The sequence below is a fragment of the Uranotaenia lowii genome, chromosome 2 (genome assembly GCF_029784155.1).
Source record: "Uranotaenia lowii strain MFRU-FL chromosome 2, ASM2978415v1, whole genome shotgun sequence".
Lineage (NCBI taxonomy): Eukaryota > Metazoa > Arthropoda > Insecta > Diptera > Culicidae > Uranotaenia > Uranotaenia lowii.
Genome location: NC_073692.1, coordinates 81640849 through 81663360, shown reverse-complemented (window position 1 = coordinate 81663360; position 22512 = coordinate 81640849). Strand labels below are relative to the sequence as shown.

Below are 22512 nucleotides of genomic sequence, written 5' to 3'. Positions count from 1 at the left end.
CAGCAATATGATGTTGAAGAAAGTTTGTTTTGAACTAGATATCTGATATGTGCTGTTGAAATAACTGATCCTAAAAATGCTGAAATTATGGCTTCAAAACGTTCAAAACAAGATCCGAAAGAAATTACTACATTTGTTTCTTTTATTGTGTCGCACTCTAAACACAAATATTCAATTCAAGTGGAAACCTTAAAACATAAATGTCATCATAACAAGCTAAAACATCAACAAGCATTTGGAAACATAAAATAATAGTTAACTTATTTATTTTGAAAAAAAATTTCAACGCCGGAACAACTAAATCATGTTATATTTTTTAAAACGTCAAAAGAGTAAGCAGCATTGAATTTGATTAATAAAACACAGATTTAAGAAAAAATAAAATAGGTAAGCTAATTAACGAATTAAAACATCAATTGAAACTTCGTAATAAATAATTTAAAATGTATTAGTTTGATTATTATTATGCATTTCGGTTTATTGACATTTTCATTATTTAAGCTACTACAAACTATGTATATTGGATTATTATTGCGCCTTTTTTATGTCTCAACAGCTCTTTCAGCATAGTTTTGTTAAGTTTCTATGTTTATGGGTGTGTGGTGATAACAATTGGATCTTTTTTTTCGATTTCTATCGATGCTAACCTACACGAACAGTAAATTTTAATAAGCGTATCATCACAGTGTTTCTGCATTCATTGAATCATTCTGATCTTATTGTATCTTACTGAAGCTAATATTAAATTAACTCTGAGATATGCACAAAGATAACTGAACCTTAATCAATGAATTATGATTTTTCCTAAGATATATTATTTGGGATATGCAAACTTCATGGTTCATGTTTTTTTTTAACTGGTAGTATTTTTCTTTGAAAAATGAACTTGATTAACCACTTGAATCTGATTGTGAATAATCTGTTTTATTAAAAAGAAGAAAAACACCATAGCTAAACGCAGGAATGAAATACACTTAAAATGGATGACAGACTATGAAAACTGCATTCAAATAATATTAACATTAATCAACTTCCAAAGTTTCAAAGGCTTTTTTGTTGTTTTCAAACACAGAAAAATATGTTATGTTCTAGAACTAGCATTCTTGAATTTTAAAAACTTCAATATTTGATCAGAAATTCATACGGAAAATGCTTAATATCATTTATGAAATTATCTCTCTTATAAACCTTTGATTTTACACGTAAGTACATAAAAAAGTTGACACGAAAACCTTTGTGTTTGCGGTTACCTTTCAGTTTCTTAGTTCTTAACCAAAAAATAAAACAAGGGTCATTTGATGATTAATTTTTTTTTTAATGATTTCATAAGAACCTAACAAAAAAACGGTGCTAAATATGAAGCAAGTGTTAAATTATTGTTAGAATTAATGTGCAACAGTTCATGCAAAGTAAATTCTAGAAAAAGGAAAGAACTTTTGAAATGCAATCAGTACAAAAGCCATAACCATGTCAAAATTTAATTATTTATCAAATATAGACCTCACAAATCTAGCAAAACCTAATTTTTGTTTGTCACATGATAGCTTTATTAATTTAAGCTGGGCTCCGTAGATAGATGAACTTCTTTGAATTTATAAAATTAAGCTCTGTATTAAAATCCAAAGCTAGGAATTGAGATTTAAAAAAGATTATAGATTGAAAGGTTTTGAATACCGTTCACTTGGTTTCAAATTCAGAACTTTCAATTTTGATTTCATGGATTTAACTTATGAAAATTTTAAAATGTTTCCCTAATACTTAAAAAAGCTTTTTTTGCCTTGTGTAGAGCCCAGAATGTGAAATTTCAATTTATGTTATTATTGAAATTTCTTGTTTATGTGTTCTAAAGTTGAATTTTAAATTTCTGTTTGAGTTAAAACTGAAATTTTAAGTTACCAGCTCTGAACTTTAACTCAATTTTAATTTAAATCTTGACAATGATCATTCGAAAATGTTAGGTGTTTCTTGCATTATTTTGGACAATAAAAACAGTTATTGCGTTAAAATCTCCAGGATTGGAACAAAAAAATCATAATGTAGGATCATTAATTTTTCCGAAACAGTAAGATTTTCTAGCTCTTTCTTTAACAGTTGACTATCAGTAGAAATTTTATCTCAAAAATTAGTGTAGATCTTGTTGAAAATATAAGGTGAGAAGGGGGATACTTAATTCCGTCGTCTTTTACATTTTGTGACAGCGTGAAGTCTCAAGTTTACATGCTCCAAAAGTTAGAACGAAAAATGAACCCACCGATAAACTAGAAGCATTTTTGGGAGACGAAAAAAAAGTGATATTTTTTAAGTTTAAGGAGACTTGATCCTTTAGTCAAGGAGCCCAAAGCCTTGGCAAACATCAAGCAAAATTCGAATATAAAATGTTCGTTGACTATTTTTAACCATAAGTTCTTATTTCACATGTAATTGTCAGACAAACAAAATTCAAATATCATTGACTTCTACCTGATGGCCATTGCATACTTGAAGGAGCATTTTTCTAAGATCTTGCGTAAATGTTAGGTGAGAATGGGGATACTTGATTCCCTTTTCTTATTTTCATCATATCTTTTTGGAAAAAAAATATCAACTCGCCGTCTTTTGCATTTTGTGACAGCGTGAAGTCTGAAGTTTACATGCTCCAAAAATTAGAACGATAAATGAACTCATCAATGAACTAGAAGCATTTTCGTGAGACGAAAAAAATGGTGATATATTTTAAGTAAAACGAGACTTGATCATTTACTGAAGGAAGCTTGATCCTTTATTCAAGGAGTGCTAACGCTTGTCAAAAATCAAGCAAAATCCAAAGATACTTGAACTATTGACTATTTTTTACCATGAGTTTTCGTTTCACACTTCGTAATTGTCAGACAAAGAGTATTCTAAATGTTTTTCTTCTACTGAGTTTAAGATAAAAGCACTTTTTGAGTCCTTTTTATCAGTTAGCTACAGGATTAATTTTAGCTGTTGGATAAATAGAAGTAATTTCGTGCTAAGAAATGAACAAGATATATTCAGGAAAACATATCTTTTGGACTCTATGGAAAAGTTGAACCCATATCATAATTTTTGGAAAACTTTTTCTTAACAAAAATTTAGGGTTGACCATGTCGTTGAAAATTTGGGATTGTGAAGTTCATATTATCTTTTAACGATTGTCTAATTGGAACAAACATTTAAGTTATAAATTTTTCATGTGGGGAACATTTTTAAGTCATCCAAAAAGATCTTCAAGTCACATTTTGTTCAATTTTTCAAATTAAGTTTAATTACTCAATAGTTAAATTTTTGAAAATTTGTTGAGATAACAGCATTATTGTTTTGTTCTGATAAGCACATTTCTCTAGAAAATTCGATCTTTGTAAGACATTCTGGTTTCGAAATTTAGCGAAAAAAATCAAGTATCCCCGGGGATTAATGATCCTCATCCTCCCCTACATCAATTTTATATCAATTTTTGAGTTTATTCCAATGCTGGGCATATACTAAAAGAATTCGTCATTTGAGAATTCACTTTTTCTCGAGTTCGAAAATAAAAACGATTTTTTAATTAAACCAAATTGAATTTAATTTCCGGACTTTTTCTCCATGTGTCCTCAATATTCTCTAAACGAAAATGCACAAAAATGGGCTCATGGTCATAAATTTCCCATGTAATTATTTTCTCATTCAAGCAGAGCACAGTGGTCCAGGACGGAACTTTATCGTGACAAAATTAATTACGAAGATACTATAAGAGATAGACATATGGTGCTTTCAGCGAAATTGCTCATCAAACCTCGCGCTTCAATTATCTTAGGTAAATTTTATATTGGGACGTGCTATATTTTCATGATTAAACAGATAAAGCAAAATTGTCTTCTACAAAGTTGTAGCCAACGGTTTTTTAAGCAAAACTACCGGGCATACATATGACAATTCGTGAGCGAGAAATGATTTTTTTTAATATTAAAAAGATAGGGTGTTTCAAAAAAACCAGTATTCTGGCCCTAAGATTCTTAAATGAATTCTGGAAAAATGTTTCCAAAGCATTTGTATGAAGTTCGAATATGCACATTTTTCTCTCAGAAAGCAAACATGTATCTTGAAGTGTTCGGTATTTATAAGGGATTACCTAATTTTACTTTTTACACTGTCATATCTCCGATTGGTGCAAAAAAAAGTTTAACGACGGCATAATTTAGTTATGGGAAGAAAGGTTATTTTTGTAAAATGACAGAAAATTTCTAAAATTTGTTAATTTTCAACACAAATTCACACATCCCCATTTCTCTGGCAAAAGTCGAATTTTCAACGTTTTGTTATTGTCTTTTGACTATTGCACGAAAAATTAGGATGTCCCTTATTCAAACGGTCTTTAAATGTTTGAATTTGTATTGAAAATTAATCAAATTTATGTTTTTTTTTCTCGAGCTTAATAAATAACATATCTTTCATGATTTCACAATCAAATATACGATATTTGAACTAAATTATGCCGAAAATTATGTTTCTGATTTGCACCAATCCGAGATATGACAGTATAAAAAGTACAAGTTTTTGCTCAAAAAAATTCCTTATGACTAAAGAACACCTCCAGATACAAATTTGTTCTCCGACAGAAAAATGTGGATTTCATACAAATGCTTCGAAAACATGCATGCGCGATCCTGAGAGGGAGGGGGGTCAAAAAACCCCTTCAAAATAAGTTTCCGGTTTCGGTTTTTGCTCGAATTTCTATAGCTAAAGTTAGCAAATCTTGGGCCGAATTTCATCAAATTTCTTTTGCTGTGTCATTCAGAGTTTAGAGTTCACTTATTGTTTATTTATCTACTGTATGCTTCCAAACTTCCAAAGTTCCAAAGTTCCAAATTTTTCATTTTTTTTTAAATTCTAGAAAGATGACAATTTTTTTTTTTAAATTAAGAAGGTTGTAAAATCGAGCTTATTTTTATAATCGGCAAATAATATCATGGAAAAAATTAGTAATGTGGAAGTTGTTCTGAGACCAAAATACAATATAATTATGAAAATATAGTTTTACTATACAATTCACAATATGCTTTCAATCATCATGTGAAGAAAATGTTAATGTCGTTTTGATATCCATTTTTGAATATATTTTCGAGGAACATGAGGTTCTCTATTACGATATTTTGTGTATTTCACGATATGTTCAAATTCGAGGGAAAATAAAATAATATTACCTTCGAATATAAAATTTAAAAAAAATAAGATCTTCTAATTGAGTATCCAAACTGAAATTTAAATTTCCTGAATAGATTGAAAAATAATAAATAAGGTTTGAATAAAAGTTCTATTTCTTATGCACGAATTTCTTTTACCCTTAATTTACCATAATTAAAAATTAGTTATGAAATTCAAAAAAATTACATTAAGAAATTTTCAAATCATTATTTTAATTCTAATTTTAATTAGAATCGAAATCAGAATTGATAATAACAAAACTATATTTAGAATTGCATCATTCAGCAAAAAGCATTTGAAAATAAAAAACTGCCAGAATTTTACAATCAGTTTCGAATTCATAGCTATTTTCACCAAACACATTTCTTAAATGTTTGGGTTTTCAAATGTGTAGTTGCATAGTAAGGAGCATTAACATTTTGTTGTGAGCCTAGCGCTCGTATGGAAAAGCTCAGGAAAAATATTGTGGGTAACTTAAATTTTTTTTTCTCCATATTTTCTTCTCCGAAAATGTGTGTATCATTTTCATTCGAAAAATGTCATCAACATCAAAAATCCAAGAGTTCATAAAGTGCTTATTTTTAAATCATCACATAAACGAATTACAAAAAATATAATTTTATCTATATTTTTTTTTGCTGTGCATATCATAGATACGCAAACTGTTGAAATTTGAAGAAAATTTGTTAAAATGTCTTCTATTCTTCTCTTATTTCATATATTTCAGAAATAAAACCTCTGATTTTGAAATGCATGAATTTCAAGGGAGGGGGAGAAGCAGGGTACAGCAAATATTGAATTTACAACAGCACCCCTCCCCTCCTCTATTCGCTTTCTCAAAAAGTTTTTCTGTGTAAATCATGCAAAAATGACTCGTCCTTACATTAAATTAAAGATTATCGAAGCGCATAGTCCGTTGAGTATTTTTGCTGAACACACCGTTTATATATCTCTTATAGTATTATGTCACAATAAATTTCCGTCCTGGACCACTGTGCAGTGTCCGTCTTCCCCACCCCAAGCGTTCGTTTCATCCGAGCTATAAAAACTCTGAAATTTGAAATCATTTAGAATATGAAAAAAAAATACACATAACGATGGAAATTTACCAATGCTTATGAGAAGAAAGAATGCATGAAACCAAAACTTTCTATTTTCACGAAAACAGCTATAAGAATAATCGGAATATTAGAATCCTAAAAATTTGGGTGTCCGTCTTACACAATTTTTAACTCACTTGAAAGCAAAAGAATTGAATATTCGCTGTTACAAATCTCATACCTTTAAAGATTATTTTCAAGAGAAGACACCAAAGTCCATGAAAACCAGCGATTGAATTCTAGAAGTGAGGACTTTTTTGGTTTCCATTAGATTTTCCCTTTTTGAAATTTGTGTGTCACGTGTTCCCTTCTCATGAGAAATTAATATTATCTCGGACTACGTCCCATCAACTTTGCTACTTTGAGAATTATCTATGGCACAAATTTTAGAAGCCAATTAATTTTCCTAACCACAATTCACAAATTGCTAAATTTTCGGTAGAGTGGAACTGGTTTTTAAACATGGTTTTAGATATCCCTGAATTATTTTTTCATTTAAAATTTTCTACAAGATTCTTTTTTGCATATGTGTTATGGAATTCGAATAACTTAACTGAAAAAAAAATATTTGCGTGCAAATAGAACAAAAAACATAACCACAAGCCAAACGAAGACCTATAGATATTGATGGTAATAAAATAGAAAAACTTTGGGGTGATATCTGGTAAAACTAGCTGTTGTTTTGACTTAAGGTAAGTAACAGGAAGAAAGTTTCAATCCAAAACATGTTCTAGATCTACTCAATCAGAGGATAACAGGCGCTCAAAGGGTACAAAGATTGACATTCATTTTCGTAAGTCTTTTGCGTAGTGTTTAGATATTATTTTTTAACTTTTATTTCTTATTCTTATGTTATTTTTTTTGAAATTCAATTTTTATATTCTAGACTAACATTGGTCGATAGCAATACATTGTTTTTTTTTTTGTTTCTGTTTGGTATTTAATACTAGAAAACTATAAGTTACAACATGTAACACAACACTGACTACGGAATAGAAAGAAACACTTTCAAGCTATTCTACTGTAAGAAGTTTGAATGTTTTTTTTTCTCAATCCAGCTGTAATCAAACGGGATGCAACGAAATTCATTCTCACAATTGATTGTGACCAAAACGAAGATTACAGAAACAGCGTTAGACAGAGAGGTCGATTGAATTGGGTCGGGGGTGTCGAGGGTCTGGGGCATGTCCATTGATAGTTGAAGTAAAACTTACAGGTTCATACCTGAGGACCTGTGCGATTCGGCCGGCAGCCCGAGGAGCGACGCGAGGACATCTTCGAGGGTGGCCGATCCGGGCGACTGCTGATCCGGCGGAAGTGAGAAGCTGGGCATCGTCGTCGTCGTCATCGTCGTGGTGGCCGCTTCTGATTTTGTTATGGTTTTGAATATTTTTATCGATTTTTATAAAAAGTTTTTCGAGAAATCCATTCGTTTGTGGATGGGGTTTTTTTTTTACGATAAACCAAAAATCGTTGATCGGTTGATTTTGTTGATTTGGTTGATATTGGTGACAGGTTTTTGCGGTGGGGTGGACAAAAAAGATACAGACAAAAACAATCATGAACTAGAGTAATCAGACTTTCACTAACAAGGGTATTCTGTAGATAATTGTTTTTAAGTGATAAATCATGATGTTGGTAGGTTTTTTTTTTGGCTAAAATACGACAATTCAAGCAAATGATGATTAAAAACTTAAGAAAATAACATAATAAGTACATAGAAAAATGGTCTAAAAGTGAAGTGGTTTATTTTATGAGGTGACAGGTTTTGAATATTGTTTATTCAAAATCCTTGCGACTTATTTATGGCAAGTTTTTGGTACTAATAATTGATGAAAATTGTATGAAATTTATAAAACTCAAATCAGTGCTTCTTATATTCCAAATGGGTAATTCAATAAAATTACAAATTTTATGCTATTGAAGATGTATGAGGATTACTCTACCTTAAATTTTATATGGAATTGAGAAATTTCTAAAAGTATGAAGCTTGGTCAGGGAGACTTTTAACTGTTTGCCCGAATTTGCTTAGGGGAGAGGCGGGCTAAATGCGCATACTAAGGATAATTCATATTTTCTCCAATATTACAATACATAGCTGTCTGAAAACTATATGCTTATGAGCAGACGTCTGTTTTCTTTACATTGCAGCAATTTTTATGTAAAAATCTTTTAGGGGAGAGTGGGGATACTTGATCCCCTTTTCTTATTTTCACCATATCTTTTTGGACAAAAATAGGAACTCGCCGTCTTTGACATTTTCTGACAGCTTGTAACTTAAAAAAAGCTTCTATGCTCCAAAAATTAGAACGATTCTTGGACCCGTTGATGAACTAGAAGCATTTTCATGGGAGTAAAAAAATTGCGATTTTTCTGAAGTTAGGGGAGACTTGATCACCTATTGAAGGAGACTTGATCTTTTATTCAGGAAGCCCTAATCCTTGTATAAAAACCAATCAAAACCTCAAGATAGAATGTTAATTTACTATTTTGGTCATGTTTGTTCTCATTTCACAATTTATAGCAGACATAAGAAGAAAATTCTATAACTTTGTCTCAACGCTAATAACATTGCATACTTAAAGGCGCTATTTTTTAAAATTAAGAGAAAATTAATTTTTTTTTTGTTTCGATTATAGTCGTTTTTCCATCTTTATGGCATTCGCGACTTTATCAACGTAACAGTTGGCGGATCGTTATTGAAAAACTTATCCGGTACAACTGTGTTCGATATTTACTCTTGGGCTCGAACTCGCGGACATCGGCTCAGGAGACAACAGACTTGCCAACTGAGTTATATCACAAGCCCCAGAAAATTAATTATATTTGCTCTTTTCTTCAGACAATTGTTTGATAAATATTAGTTTTTGGATAAATATGGATAAGGGATCAATTGTTCCCATAATCAACATTTTAGAAAACTTTTTCTGAAAAAAATGGAGAGTTTTCCCTTGCTTTGAAAACATGGCACTATGAAGTTCATTTTACGCTCGAACGATTATTACATTGGAACAATTTTTTTTTCATAAATTTCCCATGTGAGGAACATTTTAAAGTGATGAAAAAAGATCTTCAAGTTACATTTTGTGAAATTTTTCAAACAAAGTTCAATTACTCAAACATTTATTTTGTTAAAAAAATTTAAACTGCAAGCATTGTTATTTTGCTTATTTTGGCACATTTTTCTCTAACATTTGATCTTTGTAAGGCATTCCAGTTTCGAGATATAGCGAAGGAATCAAGTATCCCCAGGGATCAAGTGTCCTCATTCTCCCCTACAGTTTTTGGGAAAAGAATTTTATAATAAAAGTAGTCATAATAGCCTATTTTCAAAACCAGGCGGACTAAATGCGCATATTTATGATTTGAGAAATATTTCAGTTCTATTGGCAATATTTTCGTATTTTTTGATTGACAGTGGATGAGCTGATGATAAACATACCTCAAAGCTGAAATTTCGACAAAATTTTAGATATCACAAGTTTTTTTTGTACAAACATAGTTCGATTTCGTGGTAATATATTCTTTATACGATTTTTTTTTATCATATCAGTATGAAAAAACTAAATATAACTGAAATTAAAAGACATATAAAAATATTTCTTTATTTTTATCGACTTATTCACGCAGTTGATTCTGCATTAGAATTCAAATTCCTGATTGTGTTTTCTGCTCTACTGTTATAGTACACGGAAAATTACCTTCAGATTTGTTTATTTCAAGTGTTTAATAGTTTACATCTTGAGGATATAAAAAATTAATTTCCAATTCAAGATGAAAATTAATGATTTCGAATTTCTATATTTGATTCTAGTTTGAAAAAATGATTTATTCTAAATTTTATTGTAACTCAACATTTGGTTTTGGAATCAAAATAATTTGGCTCAATCCAAATTGCTAAAAAATAAATGAGCCTTCAGAAATTGACTCGAACAACCCAATCAATCTAGAAATCTTGGTTTAAATTATTTTTCAAGAGCTTGGTAAAAGAAACAAAGTTTAAAATAAAAAAAAATATATGTTTAATCAACGTTTGGGAAGCAATGAATATCAATCGAATCCGAAAAACGAAATGGAACCGAAATAATGTTTGCAGGCATGTTAGAGGATCTGTGTCTCCGCACAGATAATGTTTTTGTTAAAAAAAAATAAATGGATATCTTATCTTATATTTACTTAAGCATACATCTATTGATGATATGATGGCTTGCAGAACAAATGCTAAAATCAGCAACCCTCAGAAAATGTACTATGTTTGCCGAGACCGGGATTGGATCTCATTTGCGTTGGCTTATAAGACTTGAGGGCTATCCTCTATGCCACGGGCTGCGACAGAAAATGTCTAAAATTCTTTGTGAAACTGTATAAAACTTTTTTAAAACATTTGATGAAATTTGTAGAAGAACGAAGATGTTTTTAAGATAAGACCACATTATAGGAAGAACAACTGAGATAAGAAAATCAAATATCCACTTTTGTTTATTGAATTTGAGCTGTTCATTGGAGTTTAGAATTGATATCAATGATAACGATTTTTGAATTTTTGATAATTTCAAATGAAATTAATGGGTGGGTTTGATTCAAATCATTCTGATCCAATCATGTGTCGAATTGTCCAAAGAACTCAATGAAATCAATGATATTACTGTAATTTTTAATTTTTTTCTGTAATTATCTTAAGTTAAAAATATTTTAATTTCCATATTGATCAGATTGAAATAGTTCTGTAATTCTGTTTAAGAATACGAATATTCAATGAGATTCCTCTCTACGTTTGATGTGAAAGCTGAAAACATGATGCTTGATTCCAAAATCTTATTTTTCACATACTCATTATTTCGTTTTGTAGAGAAGATAGATAAAAGACATTCGAATAAAAAAAAACTAATATCTACATTTCAAAAATTGAATTTGGGTTCTTGACAAAAGCGTTTAGAATTTACAAGATATTTTGAAGTAAAATAGAGGAAAAAATATCAAAATGTTCTTTAAATTCTTTTTTTTTTGTTAAATTGATTATATACTTGGGTAAAGAACTTAGTTTTCGACAGGGGCTAACTTTGGACAATTTAACCTCATCCGTCTAAGAAATTTTAACTCAGTATCATTTTAGAGTGCCTTTTTGACGCTCGTCACTAAAACTGCTATATTTTTCTTGTTTCTCAACCGATTTATACAAAATTTAAAGTTTTAGAAGAGGTTACGGACCAGCAAAAGGCTGAAAGTTTCTCCAACAAAAAAAAATTAAAGGTTTTTCAAAAATCTGTGATCTGTGACACAGATTCTGTGATGAAAGTTTTCTCAAAACTTTGTGAAATTGCTGATTTTTCTGTGATATCACCAGGGAGCGGTGAGGTCATATTAAAATTCAAATTTTCTAAAATTTAATAATTTTAGAACGTAGATTTGAAATGACAACATTACGTCACTGAAATATTCATAAAATTAATGCCAGGTTTAAGACAAAAATATCTATAATTTCACAGAGCTGTTAAATCTGTTTATGTATCCCAATTGCTAACATTTTTTGTAAAAGTCCCACATTCTGTATACGCTCTATATGTACGTTGATCTGGTTTTGTAAGATTTTTTTTTTGTTTCGATTATAGTCGTTTGTAAGATGATTTTGAGTTATACTATTAATTTTTGATTACAATGCTTGTTATTCTTTAAAATTAATTGTCTCAAAAATTTGTTGAGCCAAAAAAACCATTCGAAACAGATCTTTAAAAAAGTGTCATCTGTGATTTAGTCATAAATTTCTTGGAAAGAAAAAAATGAAAAAATTCTGACTTCTTACTTAAGAGAATAAATATTATAGGTTCTGATCAATAACATTGCCGGAATGTATTTATTGGAATATATTTTGAAGTTTTAAGCCCTTGAATTGCGTTTAACTTTGAACCGGATTCAAGCTATGATTTCAAGTTTCAAGAATATTTAGTTATGCAATTTATGAATAATACTACTATTTACAGACTTGACAGTTATTAATGATGACAAATATAGATTTTTCTTTTGAAAATTTAGGATATTTATTTTATTTTCATAACAAACCAATTATTTTTCAAGTTGTAGTTTTTGATAAATAAAAATTTGAATCAATTTAGCATTTTCTCTTCCAACAAAATAATACCAAAAGCTCATGAATTCTTAACGGTCCAGATCTTCATTTTGTTTTTTAAGATTTTCTAAAAATTCGCTCAAGGGGGCGTTGAGCTCGAGCGAATTTTGCAAAAGGGGACGGTAAGTGGAAAAAGTTCAAAAACCACTGAACTATATAACAATTTAAAATTTCCAATCAAATTATGTTGAATAACGAAAGCTATTCGAGAGTCAATATGTTAACTCAAGGCTTAGACAAAATACTTGATAAATCATCTCAAGTCCATCAATTTGATTCATTTTTTTCCACACTTGTTAGGTTTGAAAGATGGTAAACATCAAAACCAGGTGCTACGACTAGAATCAATCAATATCGTCCAATTAATGATTTTACTAGCGACTTTAAAATCACATTGGATTTTGAATCCAGCTAGGGATAGTCTACTTCCATTTTGGATAATCTCTAAGACACGGAGTAAAAAGCCTTTAAAAACACAAATAAAATTACAAAACAAACAAACAGGGGAAATACATTTTTGGTGACTTTGTTTCAGTAACTGTTTTTGAAAGATATTTGCGCCTAGAATTACAATCATTTGCCAGATTTAGTCTATAACGTCTAGTTTTTGTAATTTATCGTTTAGAAATTTTCTAATAAACCATTTTTGAGTAAAATTAATCATTGATAACTGATAAACTTACAAATTACAATGACAAACAAAAATTGATTTGGAATCTTTCGACTATCCTTCATTCTATCAAGCATTCAGAAATTTCGGTTCATTTATTCTAAGTATCAGAGATGAAATGCTTTAAAAAATAAAATCCAGTTTTTTTGGAAAATGTAATTTAAAAAAATTGAAACTATTTCTTGCCATACATTGAATTATTTTTTCCATTTTAACATTGAAGGTTATGATTTATTTTACAACTTTTCTGAATGCTGTTAACCGATTTGACTTATAGTTGAAGATACGACCGTAGGATGAACTGCCTCATGGAGGAGGTTTTGGTGACCAAATTTTTCCAGTAACATTTTTGCTTGAAAAATGCATACATAAACAAAAACATAAAAATATGTAATACTAAGAGTATCTCACTTTTCGGGTTGAGTTGATTTATTTAAAAGTTATTCATTACTTTCCAGTTTATTTAAGCTTTAAAAAATAAATAAGGGATCTTGAAGACCTCATTCGAAAGAAAAACATTGGAAAAAATGTATCAAATATTGAGGAATAAACGTAAAAGATTAGGTTTGGGGTTCGAATAAGATTTATTTTCAACTCTTGTAAACTCGATACATTAAGATTTGAGTATGAATCTTGGTTTTTTTAGTATCTTCAATATAAATAATGTTTAACACCAAACCAATAAAATATATTTCCAAAATAACTTTCCTTAGCAAGAAAATTAAGTATTAAGTTATTTTAACAATAAAAACTTATCATTAATAATTTATTTCATAATTAAAATTCCGAAAAAAAAATTTTTTTTCATGATTTTTCAAAAAACGCAATCTTGGAAAACAATTCAGATCTTATTTAATAATAGAGGTTTTCACCTGCTGACCCTATACAAAAATTGTTTAAAACCCAAAGATGAAAGGTCCGTTGACTATTTTTCATTATATGAGTTTTCATTTCACAGTTTGTAAGTATATCAGACAAAAAGGATTCTAAAAGTTTGTCACTACCCTAAAGTTATTGCAAACTCTAAGGCGCAATTTTCTAGTGTTTTGATAAATACAGTATTTTGAGTCGTTTTTAAAAGAAAATTACATGCAGGGTGACCACAACATTTTCATTTTGAAATTCCCGGTTTTTTCCCGGTTTTCCCGGTTAAAAAATCAAGGTTTTCCAGACTTTGACTGCCCATTTTCTATGGAATTATAGCCAAATTTTTAGCATATTTCATTGACTTAGTTGTTTCATAACACTCAAATCATTGAACACTTAAAAATTATTTAAAAAAAAAACATCCTACACAAAATCGTTATGGGTTTTTAAGTCATGTTTACAAAAAAAATTCAAAAATGGTGTGTCAGGACTTTCTCTGAGAATATTCGAAACTGTTCTGAGGGCGTTCAATCATGTAACTCTCTCGTCACAGTAGATTCAGTTAAAATGTTGTTTCCAGAGGTTTTACATTCAGTAATGAATGCATCTTCAAGTGTTATATAAATTTTTACTAAAGATTTATCTCACAGAGGATTGTTTACAATTTCCCCATGTTTTTTTTAAATACAGGATGATTATGTTTTAGGCATTGTTTGATTATCTAAACTTATCTTCAATGCTTAAATATTTAATAATCATAAGGATCTTGAAAATTAACCGTTATATTTATACATAACTTTAGCAGTTTCTAAAAATCTGTAAATATGAGATTGTAGGACATGATTCCCTGTTAATTTGTGATCCTAAAAATTGCCCATGACTAATTAAGGGTAAATATTGAATAACTATCAATCCTATCTAGACGCAGTGTTTAGATTTATCTAGAAACATTGCCAACACTAAAAATTGTTACGTAACAAGAATCTTAACATCGTTCATTATTATCTCAAATTCATCTGAATAATTTGGAACAGATTTTGATTTGAAATTCGTTAATTTGGGTGCCGTGCGCTATTCCGATTGTGCACCCTTAACAATTAGGAACAGATATGACCAAAAAAGAATAACCTTTTTTCATAATCACCTCAGTTGACCCTACCTACCGTTTTCCGAAAAACTTGTCTTCTGTTTTCAGCCAAGTTTTAAAAAGATTATTTGTATTGAAAAGGCCAATAATTGGAAAAAAAAACTAATTGAATTTTTGAATCGTTGTTATAATTGTTGTTTATACAATTGAGTTTAAGCACAGTTAACTTTCAGACACTGAAAACTGTATCGAAAAGCGATAATTATCGATACTCACTGTTTTTTGCCTGCAGTCCACGATCTACTTGATCAGAAATTTTTAGTTTGGCAAGGTCGTCAACATGTGGTTATTTGTAAAGATGCAATTCTTGTAAGTCAATCAAACAAGGAAATCAATTTTTGCAACACATTGTAATAAATTACTAATGAGAAACCATTTAGCATTGTTTTTGCATCTTTTCGAAGTTCTGAATGCAGAACATGAAAATCATGATCTCTATTTTTAGACACGAACGCCACAATGCTGGAAAAGTGTCAAAAATAAAACCTAAAAAAATTATCTCTATTTGGAATTCTGACTTAAAAAGTTTTAAAGAAATATGGACATTGAGTTGCATCGTTTTGATTTAACAGTTTTAGGGATTATTTAACAGCATATCAAAGTTTGAGATAAAGAAAAATTATTCAATTGTGATTCGCCCATTGTTTTTTTCATAGCGTAGTAAAATTGTAGTTTAAAATTTTGCAGTTTAAATTGATTAAAACTTGAATAAAACTAGCTATACTATTTAAAAAAACTAACTTTAGAACCCACGAATTTTAAGTTCGAGATAAAATTTTGATTTATAATTGAAACTGCAAATTTCGAAATAAATTTAAAAAGGGACAATGTAATTTTGGTAGTAGCAAACTTTTTTAAAAATATTTTTAGCATGATTCAGTTCTGTAAATAATTAAAAAATATATTTATGATTAATACTTGAAAAAAAAACCTGAAGTGTTTAAGGGGGGAGTAGGGTCTAACACTTTCAAAAAATCGATTTTTTTTTATTTTATTTTCTTATAGTAAAACATTTCAAGAATGTTGTGTCAAATTTTCAAGTCAATCGAAGCAAAACTGTAGAAATTATAGGTCTTTATCTCTTCTTATCTAATACTGCAAGAGAGTGAGAGAGCAGAAACTTCAAACGCGTTTTTCTCGAAAGCACATTTTTAAAGTCCGTGGACATCGTCATTTGAAAACTACTTATCCGATTCTTTTCAAATTTGGAACATATTTTCTACATATAAAATACCAAACCCCAACGATGTTCTTTTTTTTTATTTTGGGGAGATTTTACAGATAAAAAATGGCGGATTTTTTCGTAAAAAATCGCAGTTTTTACTTCAAACAGCCACAAATATTTCTTGAAAAAAAATTTTAAGTTGAATAAAATCGTTGTGGTCCAGAAAAACATCTATTAAAAATATTTTGCTCTGATTTTTTTACTTCAGATGATTCTGTGCTGAGATACATAATGTCCACCGCAAATCCTGTTTTCTAAAAGGCATCCTCGAAAGTGCTCCGTCACCGGCTCATTTTTCAATATTTTTCTACGAAAAAATTACTAAATGTTATTTTAACAATGCTTTGTATAATGCAAAAAACTTGACTACATTTGTTTGAACGATAGCTCTAAAAAAATTCGTGAAAATGGTGTTTTTTTCCCTTTAGACTCTACTCCCCCCTTAAAAACCAATAGAAAAAATATAACTAGTTTTGACATCATTGAAGAACACTCATAACCATTTGGTATCGATCGAAGATTCAAATTTCATTAACAATTTTATCGGAGACGGCGAATTTTTTGACTTATGCATTGGAAAAAAAATATTTGATTCATTTTGATTTAAAAAAAATCTAAAATATCTTTTAATTCTCATATTTTACCATACTGTGATGAATAAACTTTAAGGACGCCACAGTTTTCTCAGAATTTTAAACTACTCGCGGACTTCGAAAAAGTTGATAATTGATTCGAAACCTTCGATGTAAGTATCTGAGAAAAGTTCTAAAATGTTGTTAAAAAAATATAAAAATTTACCCTTGAATTTCAAAAACTAGAGCTATCAGAAAAAAAGCCAAACTGCATATTTGAATATGTCGCCCTCAAATCGGTAAAAATCAGCTCTTAAACCCTCTTCAAACGGAAAAACGTAACTTTTGTCGCCTTGTAACATCGAATAGAAAAAAAGTAAAAATAATCAATTTTATCGCAATATTTTGATATTTTGTTCAAATACTTTACTCGAAACACAAATATGTATATTTAAAGCTCGTAAAAATTCTGAAGAGTGTTACTAAAATTTCATATGACTATATTATTTCAATTTTTGTCACGATTCTCGCAAATTTTCAAAGGAATCTCAACATAATCAAGCTTTAAGAGGTGTTGTTCGAAATTTTCTGGATAAATTATTACCAGTTTTCGAAAAATGTTTATTTTGAAAGCACAACTTAAAAAATTGATTTGACCCCGTGATAGTATTTTTTTAAACAGTCCGATATAAGATCATTTCTAACTAACTAACTGGTTTTCAACTCAGCAATGTCAAATTTATTATTATTACGCTACAAAAAACACCGTACCGTGTGTAAAGATGATTGTCATGTGTTTAACTTTCGAAATAAACATTATCACTCGAAAATAAGAATATTAGCATATTTTTAAAATTTCCAAATTTGAAACAAAAATTTGTGCGATAATGTGCGATACTTGAAAAAAAATTAGGAGACTTTTTGAATTTCTCATCTCGTTCTTCGAGGCAGTTTTAAACTGTGTTTTTCGGTAAAATTTGTTTTTTTTTTTCAATTTAGAGGGGTAATTGAAGAGAGATCAGAGTAGTTAGTAAATTTAAAAACTTATTATAATCCTCTTTCACAAATTTTTAACTGTTCAATTCTGTCTTGGAAATTTAAATTTAAATTCTGAATTTTGAATTTTGGGTTGAATCTCTGATCTTGGAACCAAAACTGAATTTCGGTTTCCTTTTGTCATTTTTCCCGGTTTTGGATCTAAACTCCAGGTTTTTTCCCGGTTTTCCCGGTTCGATTTTGAATTCCCGGTTTTTTCCCGGTTTTCCCGGTTTTCCCGGTTCTGTGGCCACCCTGTACATGGATAAACATTAGTTATTCCACAAATATAAATAATTTTGTGATAACCAATGATCAGTATGCTTTCAGAAGAAAAACATAACTTTTTGGACTCTAGGGATCAATTATACCCATAACATACAATTTGGAAAAATTCTTCTTAAAAAACATAGAGTTTACTTTTGCTTTTAAAATATCGCATCATGAAGTTCATATTATACTCTAACGATTGACATATCGGAATAAATATTTTTATCACCATTTTTTTGCGTGAGAAACATTTTGAAGTGATAAAAAAAGATCTTCAAATCAATTTTTTTTTTAAATTTCAAACAAAGTTCTATATCTCGAAAAATATTTTTTTTATAACTTGTTGAGATAACATCATTGATGTTTTGTTCAATTTGGCACATTTTTCTAAATTATTTGATGTTTGTGTGTGTTATTCTGCTTAAATTCTCTTATTTTGTATTTGTTTAAGATTTTTAAGCCAATTCCGAGTTTTCGAAGATTTTTGTTGTTCATTTAAAGAAGACAAAATTCAGGCACTTCAAACATCTTTTTTGCAGTTGGCTAGATGCACGATTCGATCAAGAATTTTTGTTTATTGAGTTGTTTCCAAACCCCCATGTTATTCCTACGGCCCTGATTCTTGGTAACCCAGAGATTAATTTCAATCGTATCGATTCTAGTGAGTTACCCATTCATAATCACCGTTTTTATTTACCGAATGGCTTGATTTTGTATGAAATGAAAACACTTAAAAATGAGAACATAAATTATTTTTTCAATCACCAACCTTTTTTTAAACTTGAAACGAAACCAAAACGTGGAACATGAACAACCAAGAGGTAAGACAGCTGCTACGAAAAAAAAAACAGGAACTAAGAAGCGCAAATCATAGGGACCACACAATAAGGATATGGAACGTAAAAAACCAAAAAAAAAAATCGCCACTAAAAGAAAACGCAAAACAATTTGGTAATAATAAATCGATTGTCCAATTTTATTTAAATAATAATACTTATACAAATTACAATAGTTGTAGTCGTTTAAATAATAGTGTAACATTGTTTTTTTTTTGTTTCGAATATTTCTCTTTTTCCTTTTGGGAGTTTTTTTTCTCTTCTTCTCTCCGTTCGTTTCTCTAATTACACAATTAAAACTTATAATATTTAGATTAGCGCACAAAGTAAAGATTACAGATTAAAGGTAAAATATTACACATGAATTGATTGTGATAAATCGGGATTATCGTACGTTGAAAACTAACAGCTAATAGATTGCAAACAATAATACGGATGAATCGTTGCAGATGATATAAGACGGAAGAAGAAAAATCAAAATGACAATGATGAGAGCTTGCTCTGGTTGTTGTTGTTTTTTTTTATTCTGTACAAATCGAACCGTAATGATCGCTACTTTTGCATACGGGGCACTAATTAGTCACAATTGTAGGTTCGAAAACACTCCATCTCTCTAGAAGAGTTTCGGTCATATTTTTTGCTTAGCTCTAATAGCTTAACTGTCTAATTTTCCAACTCTATCACTCACGCTTTCGTTCATTCTTACTTAGTAACTCATGCGAAAATATATGATCTATATTTTTGTCATTTTTGCTACTGTTACTAAAAGTATCTCGAGGGAAGTCACTCACAAAAAAAATCATTGTAGCATACGCAAGCTCATCTTAACTTAGGTTGTAGTAAAGCTACTTACAAAAAGATAAAACTAAAAAAAAAACAAGCACAGATTCTCGCGTTATTTTTTAATTTCTAAATCGTTTCAGGCACGGTTTGGATTTTAACCAACTTTTGATTTGATTTTTTTTTTATTCGACGATTGCTGTCCTTCCATTTTAAACTTGGGATTTTTTCAACTTATTTTACACTACACATCTCTACTGGGAAAAGGGGAAGGTTAACTCTGAGTGTGGAAATTTTTTTTTTATCATTTGCACTATTCTAACGACAAAATAATATCTGAATCTCTTATGTTTGATTATAAATGGATCATTGATAGATAGCTACAGTCTAGGTAGTATATTGTGAATTCAATCGTTTTCTACACGCGAATGTTAGAACAACATACAGTTTTTATTTAAAAAAAAAAACAATCAGGTCGATCGAAGAATCGTTCAAGTCTCGTTCGTACTTTTAAAATTTGTAGAATGTTTGTAAATGGTCCTGAATTATGATTTCATGAGGAAATATTTCACCGACTGGAGAGAGCACCATACTTTCTAGCGATTGGCATTGGCAGATATAAATTTTTCCAGGAATAAGGCACCGGTGGTGGTCATCACGATCTTTTTCAAATGTTTTGAGTTGAATCATTTCTTTAAATTGGATATGGTCTGGTTGTTTGAGCACATTAGCTTTCTTTTTTAGATGGGAAGGCACTTTGCGGTATGAGTCTCGAATAAAATGTGAGAACTCTACACAGTATAGACAACAACCTCTCACGAGAACGCTGTTAGCGCACCGTAGCGGTGCCTAGTTGTACTATTCGTTTTAGTTCGGCCATCGCTGCGGTCGTGTCGTGTAGAGATTCTGCTTTTGGGAACTTTGTGAGAACTTGGGAAGATGGATGAATTTTGAGGAAGGCTTATTTTTGTTTTAGGAAATCTGTATAATCACTCGCGTCAAAAATGCGAAATGTTTTGTATGTTGGGTTAGGATGACGATGGGAAAACGGAAACGGGAAAATGTTAACGAATCAAAACGCTCCTTAATTTAATTTGTCATTTAAATAAGAGGAGGTGATTGGCAGCATTTGGGGGTCATGTGGAGAAGCACTGAGTTGAATGTGATTATACATAAGCAGCAGTACACAGAGTTGAGGCAGAAGATTTTTAAGAAATGTAGTTTCCCAGGAACAACGAAATTCAAATTTTAAACAAATTATGTTAGTTCTAATTCCGCAATTCGATGTACATAAATAGTTCCTTATTCAAATTTTTATGACTGATTGAAATTTTATTTTCAATCATTTAAAATTTCCACTTTAGGGTTAGCAAAAACCGATTAACCTTCCTTTTTTAAGGGTTCATATGAACAGAATCTAACTCCATTTTTGTTTAGAGATAAAAAATTATAGACCAGATTTTTATGAATTGTACCATTTAGAAATCGCTTCGAAGTCTGCAAATTTGAAACCAATTTTCAGAGCTGCATTTTCAATATGCGGTTTGTAAAACTTAAAACTTTAAGTTTTTTAAGCTCAATAAAAAAAGAACTTTGAATATTCCAATTTATAAATTCAATCTGGTAACCCAACTAATATCACAAAGCATTTTCTCATTCAAAGACACAAAACGGATATTATAAAGATTCCTAAATGATCCAAATTTATGAAATTCGACTTAGTACTTTGATATTATAACCAAAACGCAATCCGGGTCGATAGGACCCTAAAGGGTTTATTCCTCTTTTTTATAATTCAGACGGAAGGTTGAGTTCAGTTTTTTTGAACCCTGTTTCAATTCAGATTTCAGTTTTTCCTCTTTGTGTTCTAAAATAATTGTCTTATTCAAACATTGCGAGTTCTGAAAAAATCGATGTAATTGAGTTTCAATTTTTCTGTCTATATACAGGCGCTTAATGTTGGTCGATTTTGATTTATAATAGGAAATGGAACATCTACGGTTAAATATTGGCGGTATATATTCAGGCGTTTTATTCAGTATTCTTACTGTTGATTATCGATTCAATTTGTTTAGGAAATTTTCATACGAATGACCTTTAGATTTTCAAAAATTGAATTTTTCCTTTTTGTTCGTTTTCAATAATATTGTAAATTTGTCCACAATCTGATTTCGTTTCCCTGGGAATCTTTTAGAAGGATGATTGAACGGTTATCCAGATGTTAAGTTTAAAGTTTTTCGAATGGCAGTATGATGATTTTTTTTACAAATCGAGAACAGTTTTTTCATGAAATGATTCGGCTTTTTTCGTGTGTTTATCAAAATGTACGTACATGAATGCCTATTATAGTCTACTAACAGCTATACAAAATCGAATGTATACTTTCACAATGCTCTCCGCTTAGCATGTCTTCTCTCTGGGTTGACAAAAGTGCTGTTGGCTTTTTTTCCTGTTTCCCTAAATTACCCTACATGGTATGGTCAATAATCAGAAATGCATCGATATTACGCAATTTTTTTCGGTTTCTTTTATAATCAAACTGATTTTAATTTTTAAACCATTGAAGTTTTTTTTAAAAGATCGCGATACGACTCGGTTTAAAACAGCTCAGCGCCGTTAACAGTTTATAAACAAAGCAAATCGAAAGAAGCTGAACCGAAAAAATTAACGAACGTAAAAATATCTGATACGAAAATCAAACG

General features: G+C 30.0%; 1 protein-coding gene across 3 annotated transcripts in view; it reads right to left on the bottom strand.

The window, feature by feature from the left end:
* The window catches only part of LOC129747452 (uncharacterized), a 109714-nt gene that overhangs the window by 25476 nt on the left and 61726 nt on the right, over positions 1-22512 (bottom strand). For 2 of the 3 annotated variants that reach the window (XM_055741687.1, XM_055741685.1), the window contains exon 5: positions 7509-7649. The exons of the other annotated variant lie outside the window; for it this stretch is intronic. In XM_055741687.1, the coding sequence (XP_055597662.1) occupies positions 7509-7649 (141 nt within the window). The remainder of the gene's footprint in view (positions 1-7508; positions 7650-22512) is intronic. 3 annotated transcript variants of the gene reach the window in all.